The sequence below is a fragment of the Tubulanus polymorphus genome, chromosome 11, assembly GCF_964204645.1.
Source record: "Tubulanus polymorphus chromosome 11, tnTubPoly1.2, whole genome shotgun sequence".
Taxonomy (NCBI): Eukaryota; Metazoa; Nemertea; class Palaeonemertea; order Tubulaniformes; family Tubulanidae; genus Tubulanus; species Tubulanus polymorphus.
The window spans coordinates 9568908-9592662 of NC_134035.1; the positions used below are offsets into that span (position 1 = coordinate 9568908).

Consider the following 23755-nt stretch of genomic DNA (forward strand, 5'->3'; position numbering starts at 1 on the left):
CCTATATACCGTACCGAACAAGAGACGCAAACCTAATTTTCTCTCGCTGCGCGATACACGAAGCGTCTTCGTTCTGAGACGAGATGTGCACGCGGAGATAGATAGATAGATAGATAGATAGATGGAACTGACGCGATATCGTCGTCGGTTATACCTGCAGCTTTAACGAACCGCTCCGAACGCCGCCCGATATTCTTCGAGCAATCCACGCGATACGGAACGGATTTCCGAGTAAAATATACACGCAACAACCCGAGATTGACGGTCTTCCGCCGAACCTCGTCGATTTTGTCGAGCGGCAACTTCCAGCGTGGTTTCTTAGATCCCGCTCGGCTACGTACGCGAATAGACTCGTGATTTCGATAACTTTAAGTTATCCCGCCTCCGCGATCTTTTTCAAGTCCATCAAATCCGTAATGCAACTTTATAAAAAAAAACAGGTATTCAGCTGTCGCGTTTAGATACGTATGAACCGATCAAAAGTTGAGCGCGTATAAACTGGTATAAACAGGTTTCATTCCAACATATATATATATATATATATATATATATATATATATATATATATATATATATATATATATATATATATATATATATATATATATATATATATATATAAACCTATCGATGATGATGAACCAGAGAGTCAGATATATACGAATGTTGAATGTCTGTACTTTTGATGTTTGATGCGCGGTGCTACGCGTTTATACGATGATTAGGCGTAATCGAAATCCAATTTCTCGAATTCGTTTACGTTTATAACTGCGGCTGATGCGCCTTTTCTGCCTTACGCGTACATCGGGGTGAAAGCCGTTGATAAAACGCTACGTATATAAAGTTGTTTGCATTATTGTTTTCGTTATTATTGTCGGATTCTCTCTCTATATATATATATACATATTTGAAAATTGAACAACTATTCTAACAATACGTTTGATATTATGTGTATTCATTTGGGATATGTTTTTATCATTCTCTAGAATTTCCACTGTGCCTGGAAACGATTACGCTTTCGATGAAAGATAACGAATGCTTATGGTTTTATTCGAACGGGTTATGTTCTTATTCAAAACGAAATGCCGTAGAATCGTCCACCTGACGACGACTGATTGAGTATGACAGAGACGTGCGTGCTGGTGTTTCAAGTGCGCACATGTCGATTCACTCCATTCCGCACGAGATTACTATAATGCCATCGATTTCAGACCGTTTGATAAAATTCACTTTATCTAGATTTGCAATGGCTTCGGCTTTCGTTAGCTGATTTGTCTGATGTTGAGTGCGAATAGTTGGAATTGGTTAGGGAGACTCTTACGAACTGGTTCCATTCTCATCACTACCTCTTAACTCCGATATTGCTATAGTACAAATTAATAGATCTCTGTCTACCCCTAAAAACAGCTTTTGTAAACTCGACCGCCGATCACACAACCTATATCTCTACTTCGATTTCCGATTTCAAAATCAAACTCCCTGTTTCGCTCCCGGCAGGTGTGGTGGGTCTGTAAGGGACACCCAATCAAAAAATCAAACGAAGTTTACCAACCAAATAAATAACAGGGACAATCCCTATTTTAAGATTTCATTAAAAAACAGCGGACATTTTCGGTGACCAAGATCTCACGAACATGCCAAATAAACTATTTATTACATTTACGCGACTATTTATTATTTATTACTAGTTTGGGTTTCTTTTACACGGAGTGAATATTGACGTCACTGCGTGGAATGTGGTTTGTTCGTCGAATATCGTTTAAAGGCGGTGTTTAGATATTAACGGCGTCTGTCACTGGAGAACATGGCCGTTACTTTGTTTCCCCGATACAATCATGTTTTCTTTGTGCATATTCGTATCAACAAAATTCAACGCAAATTCATCAGATGATGCCCTTTTTGTAAGATCAAGCGTTTGCATTGATGTCTATTCTACGCAGCCTCGGAGGTGACGTAGTCAAAAATGAATTTTTTTTTCGTGGGAACGAAAATATCTTTTCGAAATGTTTTTCGTGGGAACGAAATGTTTTCGAACGAAATTTGTTTCCATCGCAGTTTTCGTTCGAACGAAAAAATTTTCATTTCGTTTGCACGAAAATATAATTTCAGGGGAAAGAAGAAATTATTCCGTTCGAACGAAAAGATCTTTTCCTTCCCGCAAGAAACATTTTGCTCCCACGATAGAAAAATTCACCCGTCGCTTCCGGGGCTCTGTACCATTCGTTTACGCAGTGGTAATTTACCAGGACAATCTATAGAATTGTAGCTACTTTCTAGTGAATCAGTAAAACATACAGACAGATACTTGTAAGTCATAGTAGCTTCACCGGGAAAATAAAGCTAATATGCACCATATGAAGCCACTATGCGCTAGTAGCGAAGCTCGTAAGTACTATCTGTCTTTTACTGATTCGACGCCAGGTGAAGATTGTTTTGTCTTTGATAAGAATTCGACCGCCGATCACAGATCTGTATTTCGATTTCTGATTTCAAAATCAAACCCCCTGTTTCGCTTCCGGCAGGCGTGGTGAGTTTATAAGGGACACAAAAAACTAAATGAAAACAAAAATCAAGCGAAAGCTATCCATGAAATAGATAAGAAGGACGCTTCCTACTGGTATAGACGTATGTGGTTTGAGGTGAGGTCAAAATAATTTTCTCGCTGTCCAGAATGTAGGTAAGCAAAGTAAATACAGCGACGCCAATTAAACAAGGTCATCGGCAGGTTTCCACGAACTACGTTGTCGCAGAGCTGATTCCAGTAGTTCCGACGAAGTGGGAGATAAAGCATCACACTTCATGGCCACCATAAGCATCCCTGTCAACGGCACGAATTGACTCGCGTAAATTGAGACTTCAATATACAGAGCCGGTTACATTTTGAGTTACCGCTTTGTGACAACAATATCACCAGCGAAGAGCCGGACTTGTTCGGTTACATTGTTTACCGACACGAGTTCCTGCAGCGAGTCCCGTATACGCAAACAGTCAACAATAATCGATAAATCTTAATTATTCAACGAATTACACGGGATTATACCCCGCGCTACTCCGAAATTACCGACGTCGAGGCCGGCAACCTCCGCGCGAACTGCCGAATAAAGCAAAACAGTTCGATATAATTCAATTATATATATTTGAAGTGGCGCGGACGTAATGAGAGGAACCATGACGACGACGACGACGGCATTGAAATGACGAGAGAGACGAATTCGAATTTCGAATAGCCGCTAATAAATTAAACAGCGAAATCGAACGATAAAGAGCCTATGATTTCAATGACTTTTCATTCAAAACGGCACGAACCGGCTTTATGGGTGCAGGGGCGATTCCGGGTATTAGGCCTGAGCGGAACACAGATTAACGGGTTCCAATTTTGACTGCCTCACCAAAACAAAAAAGGGCCTTTTTAAAAAAGAGGCAGATTATAGGAATCAACCCCAATGCTCGGTAAAAGTCATTTTCAGCCATTTCTTTTGTTTTACCTACACAATGCTTTATTGAATATTCGAAACAAATTCCGAGCTTACAGAAACACTTAGTTTGAGGCACACCCTCAGGAAACCCGCACTTGCTCCTCGGGCTTGCACATAACCATAACCAAAACACTAACATGAACATCAGCACCGGATATCACGGACGTTACCGTCCAATTAAAACCCCATCACTAACTGTGGCAGTTTAACAGAACTCAAAAGAGGGTTTTGCATCGGAACGGGGCATAACAATATTTTCGCCGCGACAACCAGACCGTCAACTAGCGCCCTCTTTGCCAGCGGGCGCTGCAACCTGTAACCGTGTCTCGGATTGGTTACACTTCTGCCAATCACAGACAACTTCCGGGCCATTCTTTCTGTTACAGGTTCCACAACAAAAGGTCTGCTTTGAGAATTTATTTTCTATTATCCGTCGTAATCCGCACGATGCGTAATCAATACGCGTTCAGAATTTATACGTATATTTATACAGCTATACGTATTTTTATATAGGCCTATTCGACAATGTCCCATAAAACCTCGCCCGTAGTAATTTTGGACGATAGCTAGCTATATACGCCGGCTGAAGCCGCTACCAACATGAAACAATTACGGTCCCATTCCCGACTGAAACCATCTTACACGGAACGTGCTCCGTAATGAGGAAACAGAAAGCCATCATGCGCAGATCGCGATGACGACGATGGTAAAATATTATTTATTAATCGCCATTAATTTGCGCCCGATGATCGTTTAAACCCCCGGAGTGTGTTTATCAACACGTCATGAAACACACAGCGATCTGTTAGCAACGCATCGCGCGTCGCCATCGTCAACGCGAAAACGCTGGCGCACGAAACAAAGCGTAGTACGTGATATCTGCCTATGTATGACACAACATAATTCTTAAATTTAATGAGTTTTCCGCATATTAGATTTATAGGCAACTGCTTTCACCCCCTCTCTCTCTCTCTCTCTCTCTCTCTCTCTCTACTGTAGAGTCAGTAACGATCGATCGTGATAGTGTTGATGAACACAAATACGACGTCGATGTTGCAGGCTCGACGAGATGCACCGCCAACAACTACAGGAACCTTAAAGTAGTATTATATATATCATCTATTAGATTTATAACAGTATATTTACGCATCTCTCTATTGATACTAGTACTGGAGAGGTAATTATCAAAGCTACTGACGCGTGTTATTGAAAGAGAAAAAAAAGTACGGTAATCTCCCGTTAAAAAATAAAAGATTTTTATGACTTGAGAAAATATATCCATTAAAACAACGATTTGTATACAGTGTATTTGCGTATCTCTTTGCGTTTCTTTAGGTGTAATTATCATAGCTACTGGAGCGGATGTTATCGAAAGCGAAAGAAAATACTCGATAATCTTCCGGTGAAAAATGAACGAATTTTTGACATTTTATACACGAGAAACTAAATCTACCAAAAAAGGTGACTGAATAAATGAAGTTGATATACAAATTGAAGTGTTTGAACAAATGAAAGTTTAGCGTTTCTTAAATCGATTTTATCGACACCACAGATATATTAGTAGGCCCCTTTAGTGGGTTTCAATAAAACCCTTAACACAAATTAACCATGAATTCTACTAAATGGAAATGAACAGAAAACATAAAATACTAAAGCAAGTCCTTCCCACAAACTGTGGAAAAATTTATCGAATGATGGATATGTCTGTTGAGATAACTGTTCATCTTGCTATTTTCGTTATCAAGGTTTCCTTCGCCCGTTGTCTCGGGAGATTCGCCTGTACATAAATGCGAGATATGAAACTCGCAACACAGAGGTTTCAACGCGTCGATCCAGGCCCTATAGATACTGCTAATTCTGAAAAATCACTCGTTTTACTAAAATTAGTGAATTTCTACATAGCATTTTCTATGCGAATACTTACCGCGCCCTCGACATAGTGTAAATGACAAACTGTATAGCTATCCTAATATTTCTCCTACCCATGGCCCTTCAACCATCGGATCACCCATTTCTTCGAGAACACCGCCGTATGGAACATCGCGCGTAAAACATCGTTTAATTCGCTCTGCATTCAGAATAGAATAATATGTGTGTATATTCGAAATATTATATCCTTTAAAAAACGAAGATGCGCGTATCAGAAAAAGTGGCGGCACTTCTTATTTTCTCATCGTCGGAGAAAACGGCAGCCAAGCGAGAATCGTTTGTTTTCTCGAAAGCTTATCTCGAAGTGGTGCATGCAGAACCGTTATGTCGGAGCATCATCATCTTCATCATCGTCATCATCATCATCATCATCATTATCATCTTTTGCTGTTCGCGTTTTAGGTATTCACAACAAAGTAACACAGATAATAATGCGATACTCCGAGTACATCCGGTGACCTTTGTTTTTTTACGGCTGCTCCGAATCTCTGCCACGCGCGCGTTTACCCCCGACTAGAATAGGAATAAATCCGCAGCTATTGATTTCAACTACATTAAATCTCGTTCGATTGGATGCGCGTTCGCTTGTCACTGAAACACGGCCGAATATCGGCTTGAACGCGACCGATTCTTCCGAGTGCTAGAATTCTCCAAATTATACCGATTGCATGTACGAGGAAGCAGCGAGTGGGTCGGTTCCACCGTTCGTTAGACGCGAGGGAGACGATCAAATATCTATCCGTCGCGATCGCGTTTACGTAAACTGAACATGAAGAATTGATGAATCAATTCGGTCGGCGCCGGGACAAACCTCCCCCGTTCCGATGTGCGGAAGCAATATGAAATCAATTTTTCGTATATTTACTTGATGCACATGTCCGTACACTCCTTTCGCAGTTTTCGCGATCGACGATAACCTAACTACCTTTTTAACGATATTCAATTATGTCTAGATCGCACTTCCCGCGTGTTAACAGCGATAATCTTTATGAGGACAGAGCGAACATAAACTCTACGGATGATACGGCGCTTCTGTTCGCTCGCTCCGAACACTCGCTCGGCGCTTCTCTCTCTCCCCGTCTCGCCGCTCCGTCGAAATCGAACTACGCGCCGTCTCGGTTTTTAACAAATCGTACATACACGGTCAGAAGGGAAAGTTACGTGTACGGCGGTGCTGTCACGAACGAGCGCACGAACACGATTAAACCATCATTCGAGAACACGTCTATACGACGCCGGTAGATGATCGATCGGTGGCCGATATACATCGACTCTAACTAACCACTTTTACTTTATATTTCAACCCTCTCCTTCGTTCCCTAAACCAACCGACCGAGAACACTTAATTCGCTGTCGTAATTTCGCAGACTCTTGTATTCATCAGGGCGATCACACTTGAGTGTCCGTCTACCAAGTGGTAGTCGACACATAAGTGAGGTTTAACTGATGATAGGACATTCACAGACAAGCGCGCGCGGTCTCTCCAGGGTATTAAATGTGTGCCATTTGGATACAGTTGACGTGAGCGGTTTGTTCTGCATATTACCGCGAATCGAGCGGTTACTGGCCACGCTAACGGCGTTCAGAAAAGATCTTGACGGTTATTTATTCATTTTTGTAGACTTTGAGCCGATGGTTTTGTCCATTACACTTCTTTAGATGAATAATTCAAAGATCTCTTCAAAGGACTGCCTCTCAATCATCAGTCCGCAAATCAGTTCGATTCGAGCCTGAGATAATTTCCTGCATTGAGACTCGGTCTTTCCGTGTTAAGGAACACTGTGCAAATTTTCTTTTTCTAAGAAACCCTTCTCGTTATTACTTTGAAGAGGTTTATAGGGTTATACAATACGAACCGCTTTCGGTCTATTTTACGATGGTTTTAATTGGCAATTTGGGCAATTTATGATTCGCGTCATCGCCATTTTATGCGTTGATTTGAAAGATAAATGCCGCCAAATTGAGGACACGTGATAAGCGTTTGGAGAATTATCTGTTTCTAAAATGGTGCGCGCGCGTATCTCTTCTTCAGAAGTGGCCTCTAATTCACCTTCAGTTATTTCAGGGAGACGTAATTTTACACGTCCATCGTTATATCATCGACTCTAAAACGAAGTCATGGTTATATCATGGACTCTTAAGCCCAACGCACACGGCAAAACATTTGTTTCGCCGAAACGGGAACCACGTTTTTCAGAAAACGCTTTTTTGCTCGTGAAAAACGTTTTTCAGTTCGGCATTTTGTGTTTTGCCTCCCCGCACACGGCATAACAAAAAACATCGAAAACGAGGAAAAAACGTTTTTTCGGTGCCGTGTGCGTTGGGCTTTAAAGCCTAACTTACACGATGCAGGGAAACACGGAAACACGAAACAGAAACACGTTTCCGTGCGTTTACCCGTGTCGTCTGCGAGAAACACGAGAAACACGGTTTCGGGAGATACGTTTCCGAGATAAAACGACTTCACGCTGGTTTCGTGTTTCCTCGTGTTGTTTGCGTTTGGCTCAACACATGGAGTCGTCTTGTTTGTTGAACATAAGCATGGACTCTAAAAACGAAGAGCCCATCGGATTTCGATACTGCAATCCCGCTTTACCTTCATCTTCATTTGCATTATAATTATCATTATTGTTATTATTATTATCACAATTGTTATCATTATTTTTTTATTATTATCATTATTGTTATTATTATTGTGTTATTATTATCAAAATAATCATTATTAATACTATCATTATATTTTTGTAATGTGCTGTCATTTCTGCATTATTTTTTTGCTCTGTGCAATGTTATCATAACATGTAGAGTAAAAAAACTAAACTAGATCTGAAAATGATTGAATTCAGTATACAACCAAAGAATAATGGACACTATAAAGTTATAGATCTTGGGTAGAGAGTCTAGATAATTAATATGTCTGAATTTACATATCATACATGATATGTAAATTCAATCACTTGCGCTATGCCTGAAGAGGGGATAATGTAACTCCCGAAAACGTTCGCTATAATAAATATATGTTACTCATTAGAAATGAGATTTTTACTGTTTTTGCTGCTATGGATTTTTAACTATAAAGTTATACTGTGAAATACATGGATCCCAGAGTTGGTCAAAGCTAAGACCAGTGTAAACTAAGTAACACTGGTTTGCAAGTCAAAGAATTAACTTGAGCCTGATTCCCTCAGTTATGATCTTATATGATGGTTCAAGGTTGTACTACCGAGTGTATCTCCCATTTGCATAACACTGCTTCAGATATATTCAATAAAATGACGTCATATTTTCTGATAAAAAATCTATTTTCATTCGGTTATATAAACCTCTGCATGATATAAATTCGTCTTGATTTTTCATCAATTCATCACTTTTCATTTGTTTTTTCTATAATTTGTTCAATGTTTATGTCAAGGTGTCTGAACAATTTTCGATGCACAGCCTTTATGGCTTTACTCAGGGTCCTATCACCTCATTGCCTGTAATCTATTTTGTTATTATCAATTATTTTCAAATTGATGGTGACAAATAAACTACTATACTTTATATACTCTACTATGGACGTGTGAACACATCGCTTACACAAACTTTATCGACGAAATACTCGATTTTAGTGAAATTTTGCACACGCGAAAATTAAAGGTTTTCACCGCAGAACTTAAAACGAAATTCGTCATTTCGTCGTATCTTACTCGCTTAGGGATTACGATATCGACAGCTCTACGTTGATAGAGACGCTTTAGATAAAATGAAATACGTGTGGATGATAATATAAAATCTATAGACTGCGACGAAAAAAGGTCGAAATTAATTTAGCGACCTTGCGAATGACATCGAAATTCACGGAAACGCTTCGGTCGCTTTAGCGAAAATATAACAATAATCGCATCCGATGCCGAACAAACAACCCACTTGAAATTAGAGTTAAAGTCACACGTATAGAGTCACGCTAGTTAGGATTCATTAAGAAAGTATTTAATCTGTAATTGTATGTCTGGTCACCTTGTGAAATTCCAACTGATAAGAGTGGAATTGTCGTGCGATGTTTTTCGAGAACGGTCTTTACATACTTTTATCTGCCTGAATGGTTTGTAGATGAGTTATACGCGGACATTGGAATTCCGAGAATTTCAGATCGCGTGAAAACCCAGACGTTATCGAAACCTTGACAAATCATATATTCGTGTTCTGCGATTTTGCCTCAATTTATCAAATTGATAAAAACCCAACTCACGCAAATTGCCGATCAATATAAAGAAAAACAACCAATTCTTTCGTGAACATTTTCACCAGTGAGCACGAGAGAAGAGCGTATCCAAAAAAAGAAGAAATGAATCTTGCGGGTTTCGAGTACGCAGCGAACTGTTTACGCTGAGTATTCGTCGCTATATTTTCAGCTAGCAATTTTTTTGCCGGAGATGCTGGAAAATCTTTGTACCTGTGTGACTGAAAACTGGTTGCTAGGTGATCAGCGCGGCCGTGTGCCGTCTGAAGCAGCAGAGACGAATATTTTTGTGTATTTCCTCGACGTCGTTTGATGATTGGGGATCGCTTTGATATATTATCGATTTTGATTCGATAGAACTGATAGCGATCTACATGGCGCGCGCGCGGGCGCACGACCATCGCGATAAGGTTTAGAGGTCGACTTTTAAACAATTCAATCGCTTATGGTAACAGGCCCCGATAGGATGTATAGGCCTACAACTCGTAGGAAACCTACGCGGAGGTCAGTTGCACAGTCATGGCCGAGATTTAAGACCAGTCAAAGACTAATTCAGTTATAAAGCCAATCTAACAACTATCACTATCAATGCTGAGTGACAAGCGGGTTCGAGTCCTGCTGGCTGCTTACAGTGTGCGGGCAACTCTTCAAAGGCCGTTCCGGCGTGTGGTTAAATGAACAGTCTAATAGGGGTTAGTCTTGGCAAACCAAGATGCAAAGGCCGAAATCCAAACAAACAAACAAAGACTTCTCCCAGTCCTACTAGAAGTGCTTGTATCCACAGTGATCTACGTCGCTACGGTCCTAGTGTACCCAACGCCAAACACTAAGGTTCTCGGTGAACTTAAGGCCAGTTTTAAAGACCACTTTTGGACATACGTCACGACTGTGCGACGGTATTGTATATAGTTGGAGTGACCTGCTTAATTCAGGTTAATTGCCTTTTGTTAACTCGTAGATTTGCTTATCAAAAACAGTCATTAAAACACTACAAAAATCTAATATTCATAAAACCATAAAATCAGCATGATAAGAATATACACATGGCTATAGACGAATCAGGATTATCAACAAGTCTCGGGCAGTTTTGTAAAGGGACAATGGTTTTTTAGAATTGGTGGATACGTTTTTAATCGTAAAGTGCACTTACGGTGATAGCATTCCCAGGCAGGAGCTCCGAACACCAACTTGGTTCGTCGCCGATTCGGCATCCCACGAATCGCAATCTTCGGACGGTAGAAGCTCTTGCTGACTGATCGATTTGCGGTGTAGATGTACCACCACATCGTCCACGTCGTCGTTAACCGTGACGCTTATTTCGCCCAAACTGCGTCGATATTCCAGCGCGGAGTGTGCCGAATCTTTCCTCCGCTCCTGTATCGAATCGTCCGAACTGCGTCGCTTGTTCAACACTTCCTTCCGTGCTTCCAGGCTGTATCTCACATTACCCGGACTGGCGCGTCCTTGTTTTTGCCGTTTCGGTCGAATATCCCCTGTACTCCAACGGGGACCGATAGCGCTAGAATTAAACTTGCTCGTCATAATTCATACGTCTTTGAAGAACTTCAGAGATTTACTACGATAAAATCCAGAATATTATCCGGTTTATAGCTTAAATCACTGCCTTGAGTGGAATCCCTCTAAGCCTTCATTCTATTGATCAATACGCCAAATGCTATCAATAATTAACAGGGATATAATGACCTAATGACGTCATGACGACAAGTCAGATAAGCGATTCATATATCAACGCACCTTATTGGTCAAGGTAGCGTCACTTATCACCTCTTTTTAACAACTACGGCACGTTCATTTGGCCGTGCCATCGAATTTTCGCAAAAAAAGATACGTGTCTTGCAGTAAAACAATGAAAATGACGAATTTCCGCACGTATTGACATCGAATTTCTATTGATTATCAATCAAATAATATCTGTATTTATTGCTTCGTTTATGTTCTGGATATCTTCTCAACTGGGCGATAATATTTATCAAAACTGGAACAATGTCATTATGTCTAAGGAATTGCGTTGTCGTTGAAAAGCTCCGTCAACACTGTGCCATCTGCCGGATTTTGTAAAGGTTAGGTTAGGTTAGGTAAGGGTAAGGTATTTCAACGGCAATTTTGCCACCATACCTTCCACCCTCGACCATGGACGTATTTGTGGTCAGCCCTCTTAATGATTGTATGGATTTGAGTTGAAAGATTGTTTAAGAGTATAATATGATTCAGTTTGTGAACATGAAACGCTATTTTGTGAAAGTTAATCTGGACAGGATGATATAGCAGTAGGATGTAGAATACGTCAAAGATTACAGTAAAACCATATACTAAACTATTTATGATGTTTGATACTCGATGATTGGCAAATATTTATTTGTGTGTGAAAACCTTTGTGTATCAAACATATACAGATATCATCATCGACTGAACTTGATATGCCGATTTTATTGCAAAGAAACGACGGAAAGTTTTTGTTCGAAAAATGTCTCAAAATATTTTTCCGAAAAATGCCAGCGTGATCGCTATTACGAATACCAGCGCCATCTTGTGTAATGCGTGGAAAATAAAGACGGAGAATGATTTCGTGTTGTAGACGTAGTGCGGCGCTTCCATCAACGCGTACATCAATCCCATCACAATCCCCAATATAACACAGTTTTCCAAGTTCCCGGCGTGGAAGTATTTCCTGAAAGGTAATTCAGAAAGCGGATTAAATAGCAAGTATAGGAAAGCTTCCTAGTGTTGAATTGAAAGATTTCGGATTCGAATTGATACGTGTGGTTATCTCTGACTTATTTTCTAGTATAGAATCAAAAGAAAAACCTTATTTTCAAGACAAATCTTAAGTTCGTGGCGGTGCTGGAGACATATCTGAAATCACCAGTGTGTTTTTGTCTCTCGCAGAGAATTTATTTATACAAACACGTATAGTTATAATATCTAACATTTCTTCAGCCTTATATAGATTCTATATTGTATTTCACCAAATTACGTAAAGGCCAAGGGGCCATATAAAAGCCCAATCAGTTGTCAGACTACCCATATCAAGTGATACAATCCGTTGCTATAGGGCTCTGCCACTCTGGTACACATTTTTCGCGGTTTCTCTGAAACTAGGCCAATTTCATTGGATTTTTTTTTGTGAAGGAGGTGGTATGAACCCATGCCATGTTTTCATGGGTATTTTGAATAGGCGATTGACACATTTTGTGACAACAATTTACACTTACACTCGTTGCACCAGTTTTTCACGCAGAAAATATACGATCAAAATCTTACTTGTTAATCTGCTGTACAAGGAGGGCTAACGCTACGTCACAGATGATCGAGGTTACGAAATATCTCTTGCCCCATCTGGCCCAGACGTCTCGACCCCACGGAGTTTTATCGCTGTACCAGAACACTGTCAACAATTCGCCAAATACGACGGCTGCAATCAGTGGAATACTGATACTTATTGATATGTCCATTCTGTGTCTGTTGAATGAGATATAACAAGAATCTAGGGGACAGTCTATTCGGTCGGTCTATTTTACTCAAGTTCGTCATTAGTCCATAGATTAATTCCTGCGGCCGCAGAGTTTCCTCGGTCGATTAAGGTTTTCTTATACACATCCGTATTTTAAAAAGGATATTTGCAAACTGCAGAATATTGTACGGGTATTTAGGGGGTCGTGACCCCTGCCTTCCCATAGAGGTTGCCCTTTTCATCAAGACATGGCTCATTAAAGCCTATAAATTTGAAACCCGTCCTGAGCTCTCGGACGTTGCATCTTCTAGGATAGATTTCTTCAAAGATATCTAATGGAGGACCCCACCGTTGGGCTTCGACATTGTTGCTTCGTCTGAGAATTGCTTTTCATTTTCTTTTGGACCCCAACCTTCCATGATTTTTCCTGGATCTGCCTCTGTATTGCCAAGCCAGACTAGGCACTATAGATCGAAGCATAGCAATGTTTAAATACTTCATACAGCTAGTTATACCAGACTCTTCCCTGCTTTTCAAATAACATGATATGCATTGAAATAGAAATGAGTGGAAGGCGCGAGTGGCGTGTTCACATTCCATCGACCGAGAGAACTCTCTTTTTTCGAATCTTGCGTCGTAATTGGAATAATTGTTAATATACATCAAAATGTTATACTTACGTAAATTCACTCTTATCCTTATCTTATGTTTCGAATGTGTGCAATATTCCTGTATGAGACTGCAGCGCACGGATATAGAATATACCCAGGGTGCGAGAATATCGACGTGTTTGAATAACCCAGAACGCCTGCGTATAGACCTAAATAGTATTCTATGCATACACTGTGAAGTGTGGAAGCAATCAAACAAAATAACTGATATTTAAATGGCATGCCGCGTTCGATAAAAAATCTCGGTAAATATGTTGACCTGAATATATGCGGGTCCTTTCACATGCCTGTCCCGATCATTGTCTTTAGTTGTTAAAATTCATTCAAAAATCGAAAGCAACAGCTATGGTGATCGGTATTGTATTTGAAATGATTTGTGAGATGTAGGCTTGAGTAGGAAATGAACATAAAACATAAATCTACATGTAGATGTAGTAGAATGATATGGACAAATTAAATTCGGTACCGAATATGATTTGTCCTACTCAAACCTGCATCTCCACGAATCATTTCAAATACAATACCGACCACAACTAAAAGCAATCATCGGGACTGGCATGTGAAAGGACACGCATATAAGAAGCGCGTAGTCTAGGTTAAAGTTTACACCAGTAAGTAGAGCCGGCCTTGGGTATTTTATAACATCGGATTGATACCACTAACATTCAAATCACCCTAAACGTTTGAAATTGGCCCGAGGGACCAGCAGCACTACTGCAGCAGATCTGCTAAATTCAAAACTTGACAATCGAAACCAGTTTAAGGTTTTTGTCGAGAACCCTATGAAGTCTCGAACGAACCCAATCCGCATTCTTTATCGTCGAAGAACCTTAAAGCTTCACCAAGGAACCTGGGGTGGTTCTTGAAAGAACCCCTGAAGAATCCATTGTTTTAAGAGTGTCGAACTAGAACGTAAATTCATTCGTGAAGTTTGCATATTCCTTCATGGATTTTCATTAACATTCAATTAGAAGACCGAACTGGCTCAGACACACCCTCAGGATGAATCAGTCCCGTATCCCAAAGAGTTGGACCTTCCTGGTAGACGTAGGCGTGGCCGTCCCAAAACCACATGGCCGGAGACGCACCATCACCACTGACCTCTCTTCAGCTGGGCTTATCTGGGATCAGGCTCAACATACAGCTAAGGACCGGTCCAAGTGGAAGAAGTTCTTCACTGCCTTATATCCCAGAAGGGGTGAAGAGGATTAAGTAATTATGAACATTCAATCAACTGATCCGCGTCTTGTATATACGCAACGTCCGCTTACAGTATACATTAATAACGTTTTGCATTCCAAGGTGACAACAGTGAGATTATCACAAACGGAAGATTTATAGAAATCATCGTCAGCAACAATCCATACATGGTCGTATATCGTGTGTGTTACCTCCGGTATTGCAAAGAAGAATCACCATTGAAGAAACACCCCGTACATGAAGAGGTAAAATTTCGCGATGAGTCGCGAAAGAAGAGTAAAATGTAAGTCACGAAGTCAAGGAATGATTCCTTGACAATGGTTATTAGATGTAACCCCATAAGTCGGATTCTTGGTAGATTTAAACGTTACGAAATCTTAAGTTTTACAACTTCGTCATTGTGGGTCTTGTATTTCACTAAGTACGTGGTTTTACAACGATATCGGAGAAAAAGGAGTCCGAGATGTGTCCTCGAGTTGAGGATTCAGTCTAACGTGTTTCGACTATGCCAATAGTCATCTTCTGGAAAAAAATGTGATACAAACTAGTGATATAGAACACATAAAACGGTAACGAACCAAACAAATTAAAAGGAGTGAGAATCTATTAACACACTTTGACACACCTGACAATAAGTGTCATTTAATGTGTTATCGTGTGGCTTCCTGGCAGTAGTTATCGGTATGGACGCGTTAATTGCCGCTTTATTGAGGATAGCAACGGACAAGACGGTGCTTATATGGGGTTGAATATCACACAACGCGCATCGACGGACTCATCTCTCACAGAAATCAGACACAAACGCGGATAAAGTCTACACGTGTGACGTTCGCGATGGCTGTCAACGTTTCGTCGACCAAATGCCCTGCCGGACAATTGATAGGTTTAGTTATGGCATTTCAAGGGAGCATTGCGCTGGTCATACTTTTCGGAAGCGGTATTTTAATAGTTTACGTCGTTACGAAGCCGAATTTGCGCAGTTATTTCACTACCTTACTGGTCAGTATGGCAGGCGCCGATCTTGCAGCTGGTATAAACATGTTGTTGGCCACTTTCGGTGGTATATTCCGCTCGTCTTTGAGTAACGTACCATTTTGTTTTGTGCTGCATTCGTTCGCGACACTTTCTCTTGTATCGTCTTGTATCCACGTAGTGCTGATCGGTATAAACAGATATACGGCCGTCAAGTACCCAATCAAACACAAAAAAACACGCCCGATTTTACACGTATTTAAGTATATGTGTCGGATGGGCAATACCTGTGCTGTTCACGATAATCCGTTGCGTGTGGATGGTAAAATCAGGATTTCTAAAAAAAGCAGGATGCTGCCACAAGTTCGTCATTAACGGAACGGCCTATATCACAACTCTTACGCTCGTACTTGCTTTCTCGGTACTTTTATTGTTGATTATTCACGTAGAAATCGTTCGCATTTTAGTGTGCAAGAGTAAAAGACAAATAGCGCCGACTGCGGTACGTTTTGGTGTCCGCCAATATACAATGGCGCAGCTGAGGACCACGATCCGGGTTTCGATGGCGATTTTCTGTTCGTTTACGATCTGTTGGATGCCGTATTTGGTCGTCGAATGGTACATACGTTTCCACGGCCCGAGCGATATTGTTCTTAGGATTAGATACATTGTTTATATAGTCGTGTTCATCAATTCGTCGTTCAACCCGATTATCTATACAGTGTGCAATGCCGATTTCAAGAAAGCAGTTCAGTCAGTTTTGTGTTGTTTGAAACGTCGTTGCCAGCATCAGCTGCACGAGCAAACTACCGAAGTGTCGACTATTACTCAACTTCGATCAAACGTAGAGACAAATGTAAATGGACAAACTCAAAAGTGTGGAATTTCCTAGCTCCACAGCTGTTAAATTTTAACTCTCCCAAAAACTATGAAACCTGGGTACAAAACTGTAAGGTATAGGTTGTGTATGTCCTTTCATTTGAAACTTCCGCGAATATGTTTATTTTCCAACGTGAAATATGAAATTCTACATTCGGTGTCTTTCTGTATATTCTCTGTGACTTAACGTTCGTCATTTGAAGCCCCATTGACACAATGAACTATAAACCTGATTCTAGGAGCTCGTTATCGATAACTTAAAAAAACTTCATCATGACAACTGTGTTATCTTACTTTCATGACAATTCTTCGAGTATGAGTTACTGGGCCTAGAATCTCTTGTCAGGTTTCAGATCGGATGAGTTTGGCATAGATACATTGTATACAGCTACAGCTAATTGAAATTTCACAACCTGTATTGGCCGAAACCACCGCTCAAAACTACTCATCAATAAATGATAAAGACCGTTTTCACCCGAGCTCTCATTGAAATTTATTGCGACTAATTATAATCCACGAAGCTCTTGTCGGCACGTTGCCGTGTACCTGATGGAATTATAAGACGTTTACTTGTAGGAAATAACAGGAAGCTAAGTTGATTGTTCCCAGCGTTGTTCCATTTAGCTTAATAGGAGAACCGGTAAATGCTTCGTCAATTAGCGTGACCTTGTCCATATCGTAGCCGGCAGTTCACCTATTTTCATGGTGGATCGTAATTACAATCGGTTCCATGTACTTATTCCCAAAATCGACCATTAATTAACGTAGGGCAACAGCTTTGTCGCAGCTTCGTGGGAATTCTCTGCCGATCGATGACTACACCTTCCGCAACAAAATTCTTAAACTGCTTCGCCAGTTCGTTCCTGAATCGTGGCCGGAAATAGCAATAAATGAATATATTAGCCGAAGAGTTCAACAGAATGAGGAACGTACTGACGACGTTGAAATACAGACACGGGAAGTTGGGAGGTACGTTGAAGTCGACGAATTCGGCGTAGGTAAACTTCTGAAATAGCGCCGGCATCTGACACAACAGGAAGAATATCACAACCGAAATGTGCTTGATTTTATCATACAGTTATTCGAACTAAAATTATTGTTTTTGGAATATTTCAGAAAATAACTGGCTTATTAAATGATTATATCTTAATCAAGCTGTTATCATAGTTTACTTTGATTGCATTTTGTGTGTTAAGGGTTGACTGTGAGCATATTATTTTCTTTATTGCATTTCTCTTTTTTTCTTTTCTCTTTTGAGGGACCTGTTTTATACAAACTATTCCTTAGTTTCTACAGGCCCCTCCAGGTCTAATTTACTGTATTTTGTATTATGCTTTGTACACTATGCTGTAAATTATATTTGAAAAATAAAGTGTTCAAATCAAATCAAATCAAATCAGCATGATCGTCGTCGATTTATCCTGATTTTCAGTCGTGGCTCCGATTACTTTTCCGTCCTTGTTTGATTTGATGACGGCGTGAATGAGAAGACCGTTCAGAATACACAGGGCTTATATTGGTATACGGCATGTCTAAGAGCATGTTCATTTGTAGGTGGCTTGTTTTGCGATAATGTGGTATTTTCGTGTCTCCGCCGTATTTCTAGATCTAGAATGGAAAAAAGAACAACCAACCCCAAAAACCCTCGAAAACTTTTAATTTCTATCAAAAATCCTTATATTCATCTATACATCAATTTCTATATATCTCATAAAATCTATAATATAATTTATGGTGCCCATTATGATCTCTACCTCCAAATCTTAAATAAAACCCACCTGAACATAATCATCTAATATCTTCATTTGATAATGTATTATTCAATCTATCATAATATCATAAGATTGCATATCGTCGGTCGAATATTTGCATTTGGTGGAATCATTCTTGATAGGTTCTTAGTCTCCTATAGTTCTCAAAACTGTTTGGTAGATTCTATGTTTTGAATACGTAATACTTGTATTGTAGACTTCTTCGGTTTGTCTTCCAGCGAGGCTTATTGTATTCGTTCAGTTGTTACGATAAATTAGAGGAAGTATATCCTTATTCATTGACGTCATTTGTATTGTTCATTGACCGTCACATTCCCGCCAACCATAACTTTTAGCATCGACTGGCTGCTTGGACGGCCATTATGACAGGCTGTGGCGTCACGTCTAAGGTCTATTTGCAGAAAGTGTGCGTTGATTCTAGCGTCCATGATTAATGAAAACAAATCAAAACGGTACAGCCAATTTGTAGAGAGATGTTCTATCGTATTGCAACCTGGACATGGTTTCCGGTGTGAAATTTCGCTCTGAAGATAGCAACGAACAAGACGGTGTTCATTTGCGGATACGTGTCACGCAACACGGAGCGGTCGACTCATCCCTCGCAGAATTTTAAACAAACGTGGATGAAGTTTCGTCTTCTGACATTCACGATGACTTTCAACGTTTCAACGAAAAATTGTGCTGCCGGAAAATTTGTAGTTTTCAATATGGTATGTCAAGGGAGCATTGCGCTGGTCATACTTTTCGGAAGCGGTATTTTGATAGTTTGTGTCGTTACGAAGCCGAATTTGCGCAGTAATTTCACTACCTTACTGGTCAGTATGGCAGGCGCCGATCTTGCTGCTGGTATGAACATGTTGTTGGCCACTTTCGGTGGTATATTCCGCTCGTCTTTGAGTAACGTACCATTTTGTCTTTTGTTGCATTCGTTCGCAACACTTTCTCTTGTATCGTCTTGTATCCACGTAGTGCTGATCGGTATAAACAGATATACGGCCGTCAAGTACCCAATCAAACACAAAAAACACGCCCGATTTTACACGTATTTAAGTATATGTGTCGGATGGGCAATACCTGTGCTGTTCACGTTACTTCGTTGCGTCTGGATGGTGAAGTCTGGATTCCTTAAAAACACAGGATGCTGCAACAAGTTTGTCATTAACGGAACGGCCTATATCATAACCCTTACGCTCGTCCTTGCTTTATCAGTACTTTTATTGTTGATTATTCACGTGGAAATTGTTCGTATTTTAGTTTGGAAGGGAAAAAGGCAAATAGCGCCGACCGCGGTACGTTTTGGTGTCCGCCAATATGCAATGGCGCAGCTGAGGACCACGATCCGGGTTTCGGTGACGATTTTCTTTTCGTTTACGATCTGCTGGATGCCGTACTTGGTCGTTGAATGGTACATACGTGTCCACGGCCCGGGCGATACTATTCTAAACATGAGAAATATCGTTAATAACGTCCTGTTCATCAATTCATCGTTCAACCCGATTATCTATACAGTGTGTAATGCCGATTTCAAGAAAGCATTTCAGTCAGTTTTGTGTTGTTTGAAACGTCGTTGCCAGCATCAGCTGCACGAGCAAACTACCGAAGTGTCGACTATTACTCAACTTCGATCAAACGTAGAGGCAAATATAAATGGATTTTAATGTGCATTGAAACTTAAAACTGTGTAAGTGCCTTACCTCCACAGATGTCAGTTCTAAACTCACCCAAAACTGTGAAACTTGGCTACAAAACTGTAAGGTATAGGTTGTGTATGTCCTTTGATTTGAAACTTCCTCGAATAGGTTTATTTTCCAAATACGATGAATATGAAATTCGTATTATCTATATTTTCTGTGATTAAACGTTAATCATTTGAAGCCCAATAGACATAATGAACTATAAACCTGACTCTAAGAGCTCATTATCGATAACTAAAAAAACCTCATTATAACAACAATGTTATCTTACGATCATGACAATAAAGTTCGAGTACGAGTTACTGGGCCTAGAATCTCTTGTCAGGTTTCAGAACGGACGGTAGTGGCATAGATACATATTTACATCCTCCCCCGGCAGGGATTCGACGTCAGGTACGGTATTGCCACGGTACGAAACCCTGCCACACTAGACCGAGTGCGCAGCTACACGCGCAGCTTGATGATGTCACTATCAACCAATCAGATATCCCGTTTTATTCCAGCCCGGGTTTTCCCATTTAAAGTTCTTCGTTGAAATTATATCAGCGATTATACAACGAGCAATCTGATTGGTGCCGCAAGTTTTTGTGAGCTGCGCATGCAAATGCGCACCCGGTCTAGTGTGGCAGGGGTTCGTGCCGTGGTTGAGTGTAGCGATGCCATCAGGTTCGAATCCCTGCCGAGGGAGGATGACACAGCTACAACCAATTGAAATCTCACAACCTGTATTGGCTGAAACCACCGCTCAAAACTATACGCATCAATGATAAATGATAAAGATCGCTTTCAACCGAGCTCTAATTGAAATTTATTGCAACAAATTATAATCCACGCAGCTCTTGTCGGCACGTAGCCGTTTACCTGAAGGAATTATAAGTTTTCGTCTAGGAGATATCAGGAATCTTGATTTTTCAGCCTTATTCCATTAGCTTAATAGGATAACCGGTAAATGCTTCGTCAATTAGTGCCGACTTTATTCATACTATAGCCGGGAGTTCGCCTGGTTTTATGGTGGATCGTAATTACAATCGTTTCCATGTACTTATTCCCGAAATCGACTATGACTTAACGTATCCAATTAACATCTGTAAGTTCGGTCTCACTGGTCGCTGACATGCCACTAACCCTTCTCGTGTACATAGGGCAACACGGTGTCGCGGCTTTATAGGAATTCTCTGCCGATCGATGACTACACCTTCCGCAACATTCTTTAAACTGCTTCGCCAGTTCGTTCCTGAATCGTGGCCCGAAATAACAATAGATGAATATATTAGCCGACGAGTTCAACAGAATGAGGAACGTACTGACGACGTTGAAATACAGATACGGGAAGTTGGGAGGTACGTTGAAGTCGACGAATTCGGCGTAGATAAAGTTCTGAAATAGCGCTGGCATCTGACACAACAGGAAGAATATCACAACCGAAATCAGCATGATCGTCGTCGATTTATCCTGATTTTCAGTCGTGGCTCCGATTACTTTTCCGTCCTTGTTTGATTTGATGACGGCGTGAATGAGGAGACCGTTCAGAATACACAGGGCTAATATCGGCAAGGCCAACGCGACCGGTATGTACAACCAAATGAAGTTGATATGCCGATACAGATAATGCCGAGCGAGTTCGGTCGGAGCGAGAAGCGCTACGGTATTGTTGTATTCTTTATCGAACGAGACTTTAGTTTCGAATTCGAACCATCGCGGTATTTGGTACAGCATGCACGCGACGTACAGCCCAACGACGACCTTCCACGCCCTCGACGGTCGACACATAAACGACGCCTTGAACGGTAAACATATGTAGATGAAACGGTCGACCGTCAACGCGACCGTCATGTATATGGAGACCAGTTGAAAGCCGAGAGACAACGGGTGGAAGTACGGAATCAAATAGTTGCTGAACTGAGTGCGGATTTGTATCATCTTCATCATATCCGGGGAAAGAGTGTCCGCTTTCATGAATGCCATAGTCACCAACGTTAACAAATCAGCGACGGCAATGCCGGATAAATATACGTAAATGGATGAATCTTTCCAGCCGCGACTGAGTACCGAAAACGATAAACAGTTACCTATAACTCCGATAGTCATTACTGTATAGCCTAATATTCCAATCATTATGAACTGAAACATGATGAACTGTTCGTATCGTTTGTAGTTCTCGATTTCGTCCGTTCCTGACTGCACGGTGGTCGACACCCCGAGCCCGGTCAGATTTCTGAAATTGCAAAAGAATATCCATAATAAAACAACACCTACAGAAAAATCATTACAGAAAAAAGCTATCGCCCAGGAAAGCTTGAGACTGCTAATGTAATCCTGAAGAATAGCTTCAACTTTTTGAGAGGAGATAATTATTCAGCGTGACGAAGGTGCCTTGTTCGTTGGTAGAAATGCCCTCTCGTTCAACAGTTTGGTTTCTAGTTAGACTGAAAGATCAATCTTCATTTCACGGAGTAAACCTACTTACCTCAGAACACACTCAAAAGATATACACGCTGTGTTTGTAGTTTCCTTCCGATTTTGTAACAAGCGCATTAACATAATCATCTTTACAACCGACGTTCTAAACTTATTCATTACTATACGGGGCATTGTGGCTTATGTTGTGGCTTAAAAAGGTTCTTCTTTGCTTGATATAATAATGAAGTTTGAATACACCCGTCAACTCACGTAACGTGTTAGTTACTTCGTACACAGTGTCAACAAATAGGATTTAGCCGAGCTCAAACGATTGAAAGCTGTTTCGTTCCCATAATGTTATATACGATAAGACCGTTATTAAATGGTTAAAATGGTTGTATCACAAATGGGTATAAAAACGAAAAAGTTTGCTTTTCTAATTGGGTTTATCGCTACTACTGCAAAGGACGAAGTTACGTAATAGATACAGGAAATCCAGATAGATAATTTTATTGTCCAGTACTTACGCTTTGATTCCGAAATTAGGATCGACGACGTCCATTTTCGATTTCGTAATTATTTCACGATATGTCCAACGAGATGAAATCTTTCGCTCCTATGTTCGTAGCTTATTATAGATGAAGTTAAAATGTCTTCTAATTGGGAGATCCTTCTTTACCTATTAATCGCTCCATGTGTGTTCGAATTCATCATGGGAAAAAATCTCCTTAAATCCGGTGTTTTTTTTCGAATCGACGACAAATTCTACGCTTATAGAATAACGATGGGTCGCGAAAATACGACCAAATTGTACGGATAATTCTCCTAATTAAATGTTCACAGCATAGTGGAAAGCGGATTAAATCAAAAAAAGATCCGGATACCGAAAACGAAGCAGCTAATAACTAAACGTACTTCAGGCAAACAATACGCGCGCCGATTGTAGGACGTAATCGTGCATTTTTCCAATGAGTAGTTTGCATCGATTTCGGACGTTAGCACCCGAGGAATGGCGCCTATTCAGAGGAGCAGTATTGTAATGATTTGCATATCAGCGTTGTTGGCGTG

General features: G+C 40.5%; 5 protein-coding genes across 5 annotated transcripts in view; 2 read left to right on the forward strand and 3 right to left on the reverse strand.

Moving 5' to 3' along the window:
• Positions 1-11275, reverse strand: part of LOC141913043 (uncharacterized) — a 30327-nt gene extending 19052 nt beyond the window's left edge. Inside the window, exon 1 of the mRNA XM_074804481.1 lies at positions 10778-11275. Within this exon, the coding sequence (XP_074660582.1) occupies positions 10778-11169 (392 nt within the window). The 5' untranslated portion in view covers positions 11170-11275. The remainder of the gene's footprint in view (positions 1-10777) is intronic.
• A 705-nt stretch (positions 11276-11980) lies between these two features.
• Positions 11981-14351, reverse strand: LOC141913001 (uncharacterized). Its single transcript, XM_074804441.1, has 4 exons — positions 14299-14351; positions 13780-14029; positions 12910-13107; positions 11981-12316 (listed from the first exon to the last, which is right to left on the reverse strand). Exons 3-4 carry the CDS (start codon positions 13098-13100, stop codon positions 12118-12120), a joined length of 390 nt encoding a protein of 129 aa, XP_074660542.1. The 5' UTR covers positions 13101-13107; positions 13780-14029; positions 14299-14351; the 3' UTR covers positions 11981-12117.
• A 1453-nt stretch (positions 14352-15804) lies between these two features.
• On the forward strand, positions 15805-16834 carry LOC141913044 (histamine H2 receptor-like). Its single transcript, XM_074804482.1, has 2 exons — positions 15805-16264; positions 16392-16834. The coding sequence occupies exons 1-2, from the start codon at positions 15805-15807 to the stop codon at positions 16832-16834; spliced, it is 903 nt and encodes a 300-aa protein (XP_074660583.1).
• A 2580-nt stretch (positions 16835-19414) lies between these two features.
• Positions 19415-20251, forward strand: LOC141913047 (beta-4C adrenergic receptor-like). Its single transcript, XM_074804486.1, has one exon. It carries the CDS (start codon positions 19415-19417, stop codon positions 20249-20251), a length of 837 nt encoding a protein of 278 aa, XP_074660587.1.
• Positions 20252-21083: 832 nt separating this feature from the next.
• On the reverse strand, positions 21084-23500 carry LOC141912971 (FMRFamide receptor-like). The gene is made up of 2 exons (XM_074804409.1): positions 23215-23500; positions 21084-22502 (listed from the first exon to the last, which is right to left on the reverse strand). The coding sequence occupies exons 1-2, from the start codon at positions 23247-23249 to the stop codon at positions 21353-21355; spliced, it is 1185 nt and encodes a 394-aa protein (XP_074660510.1). The 5' UTR covers positions 23250-23500; the 3' UTR covers positions 21084-21352.
• Positions 23501-23755: the final 255 nt, after the last annotated feature.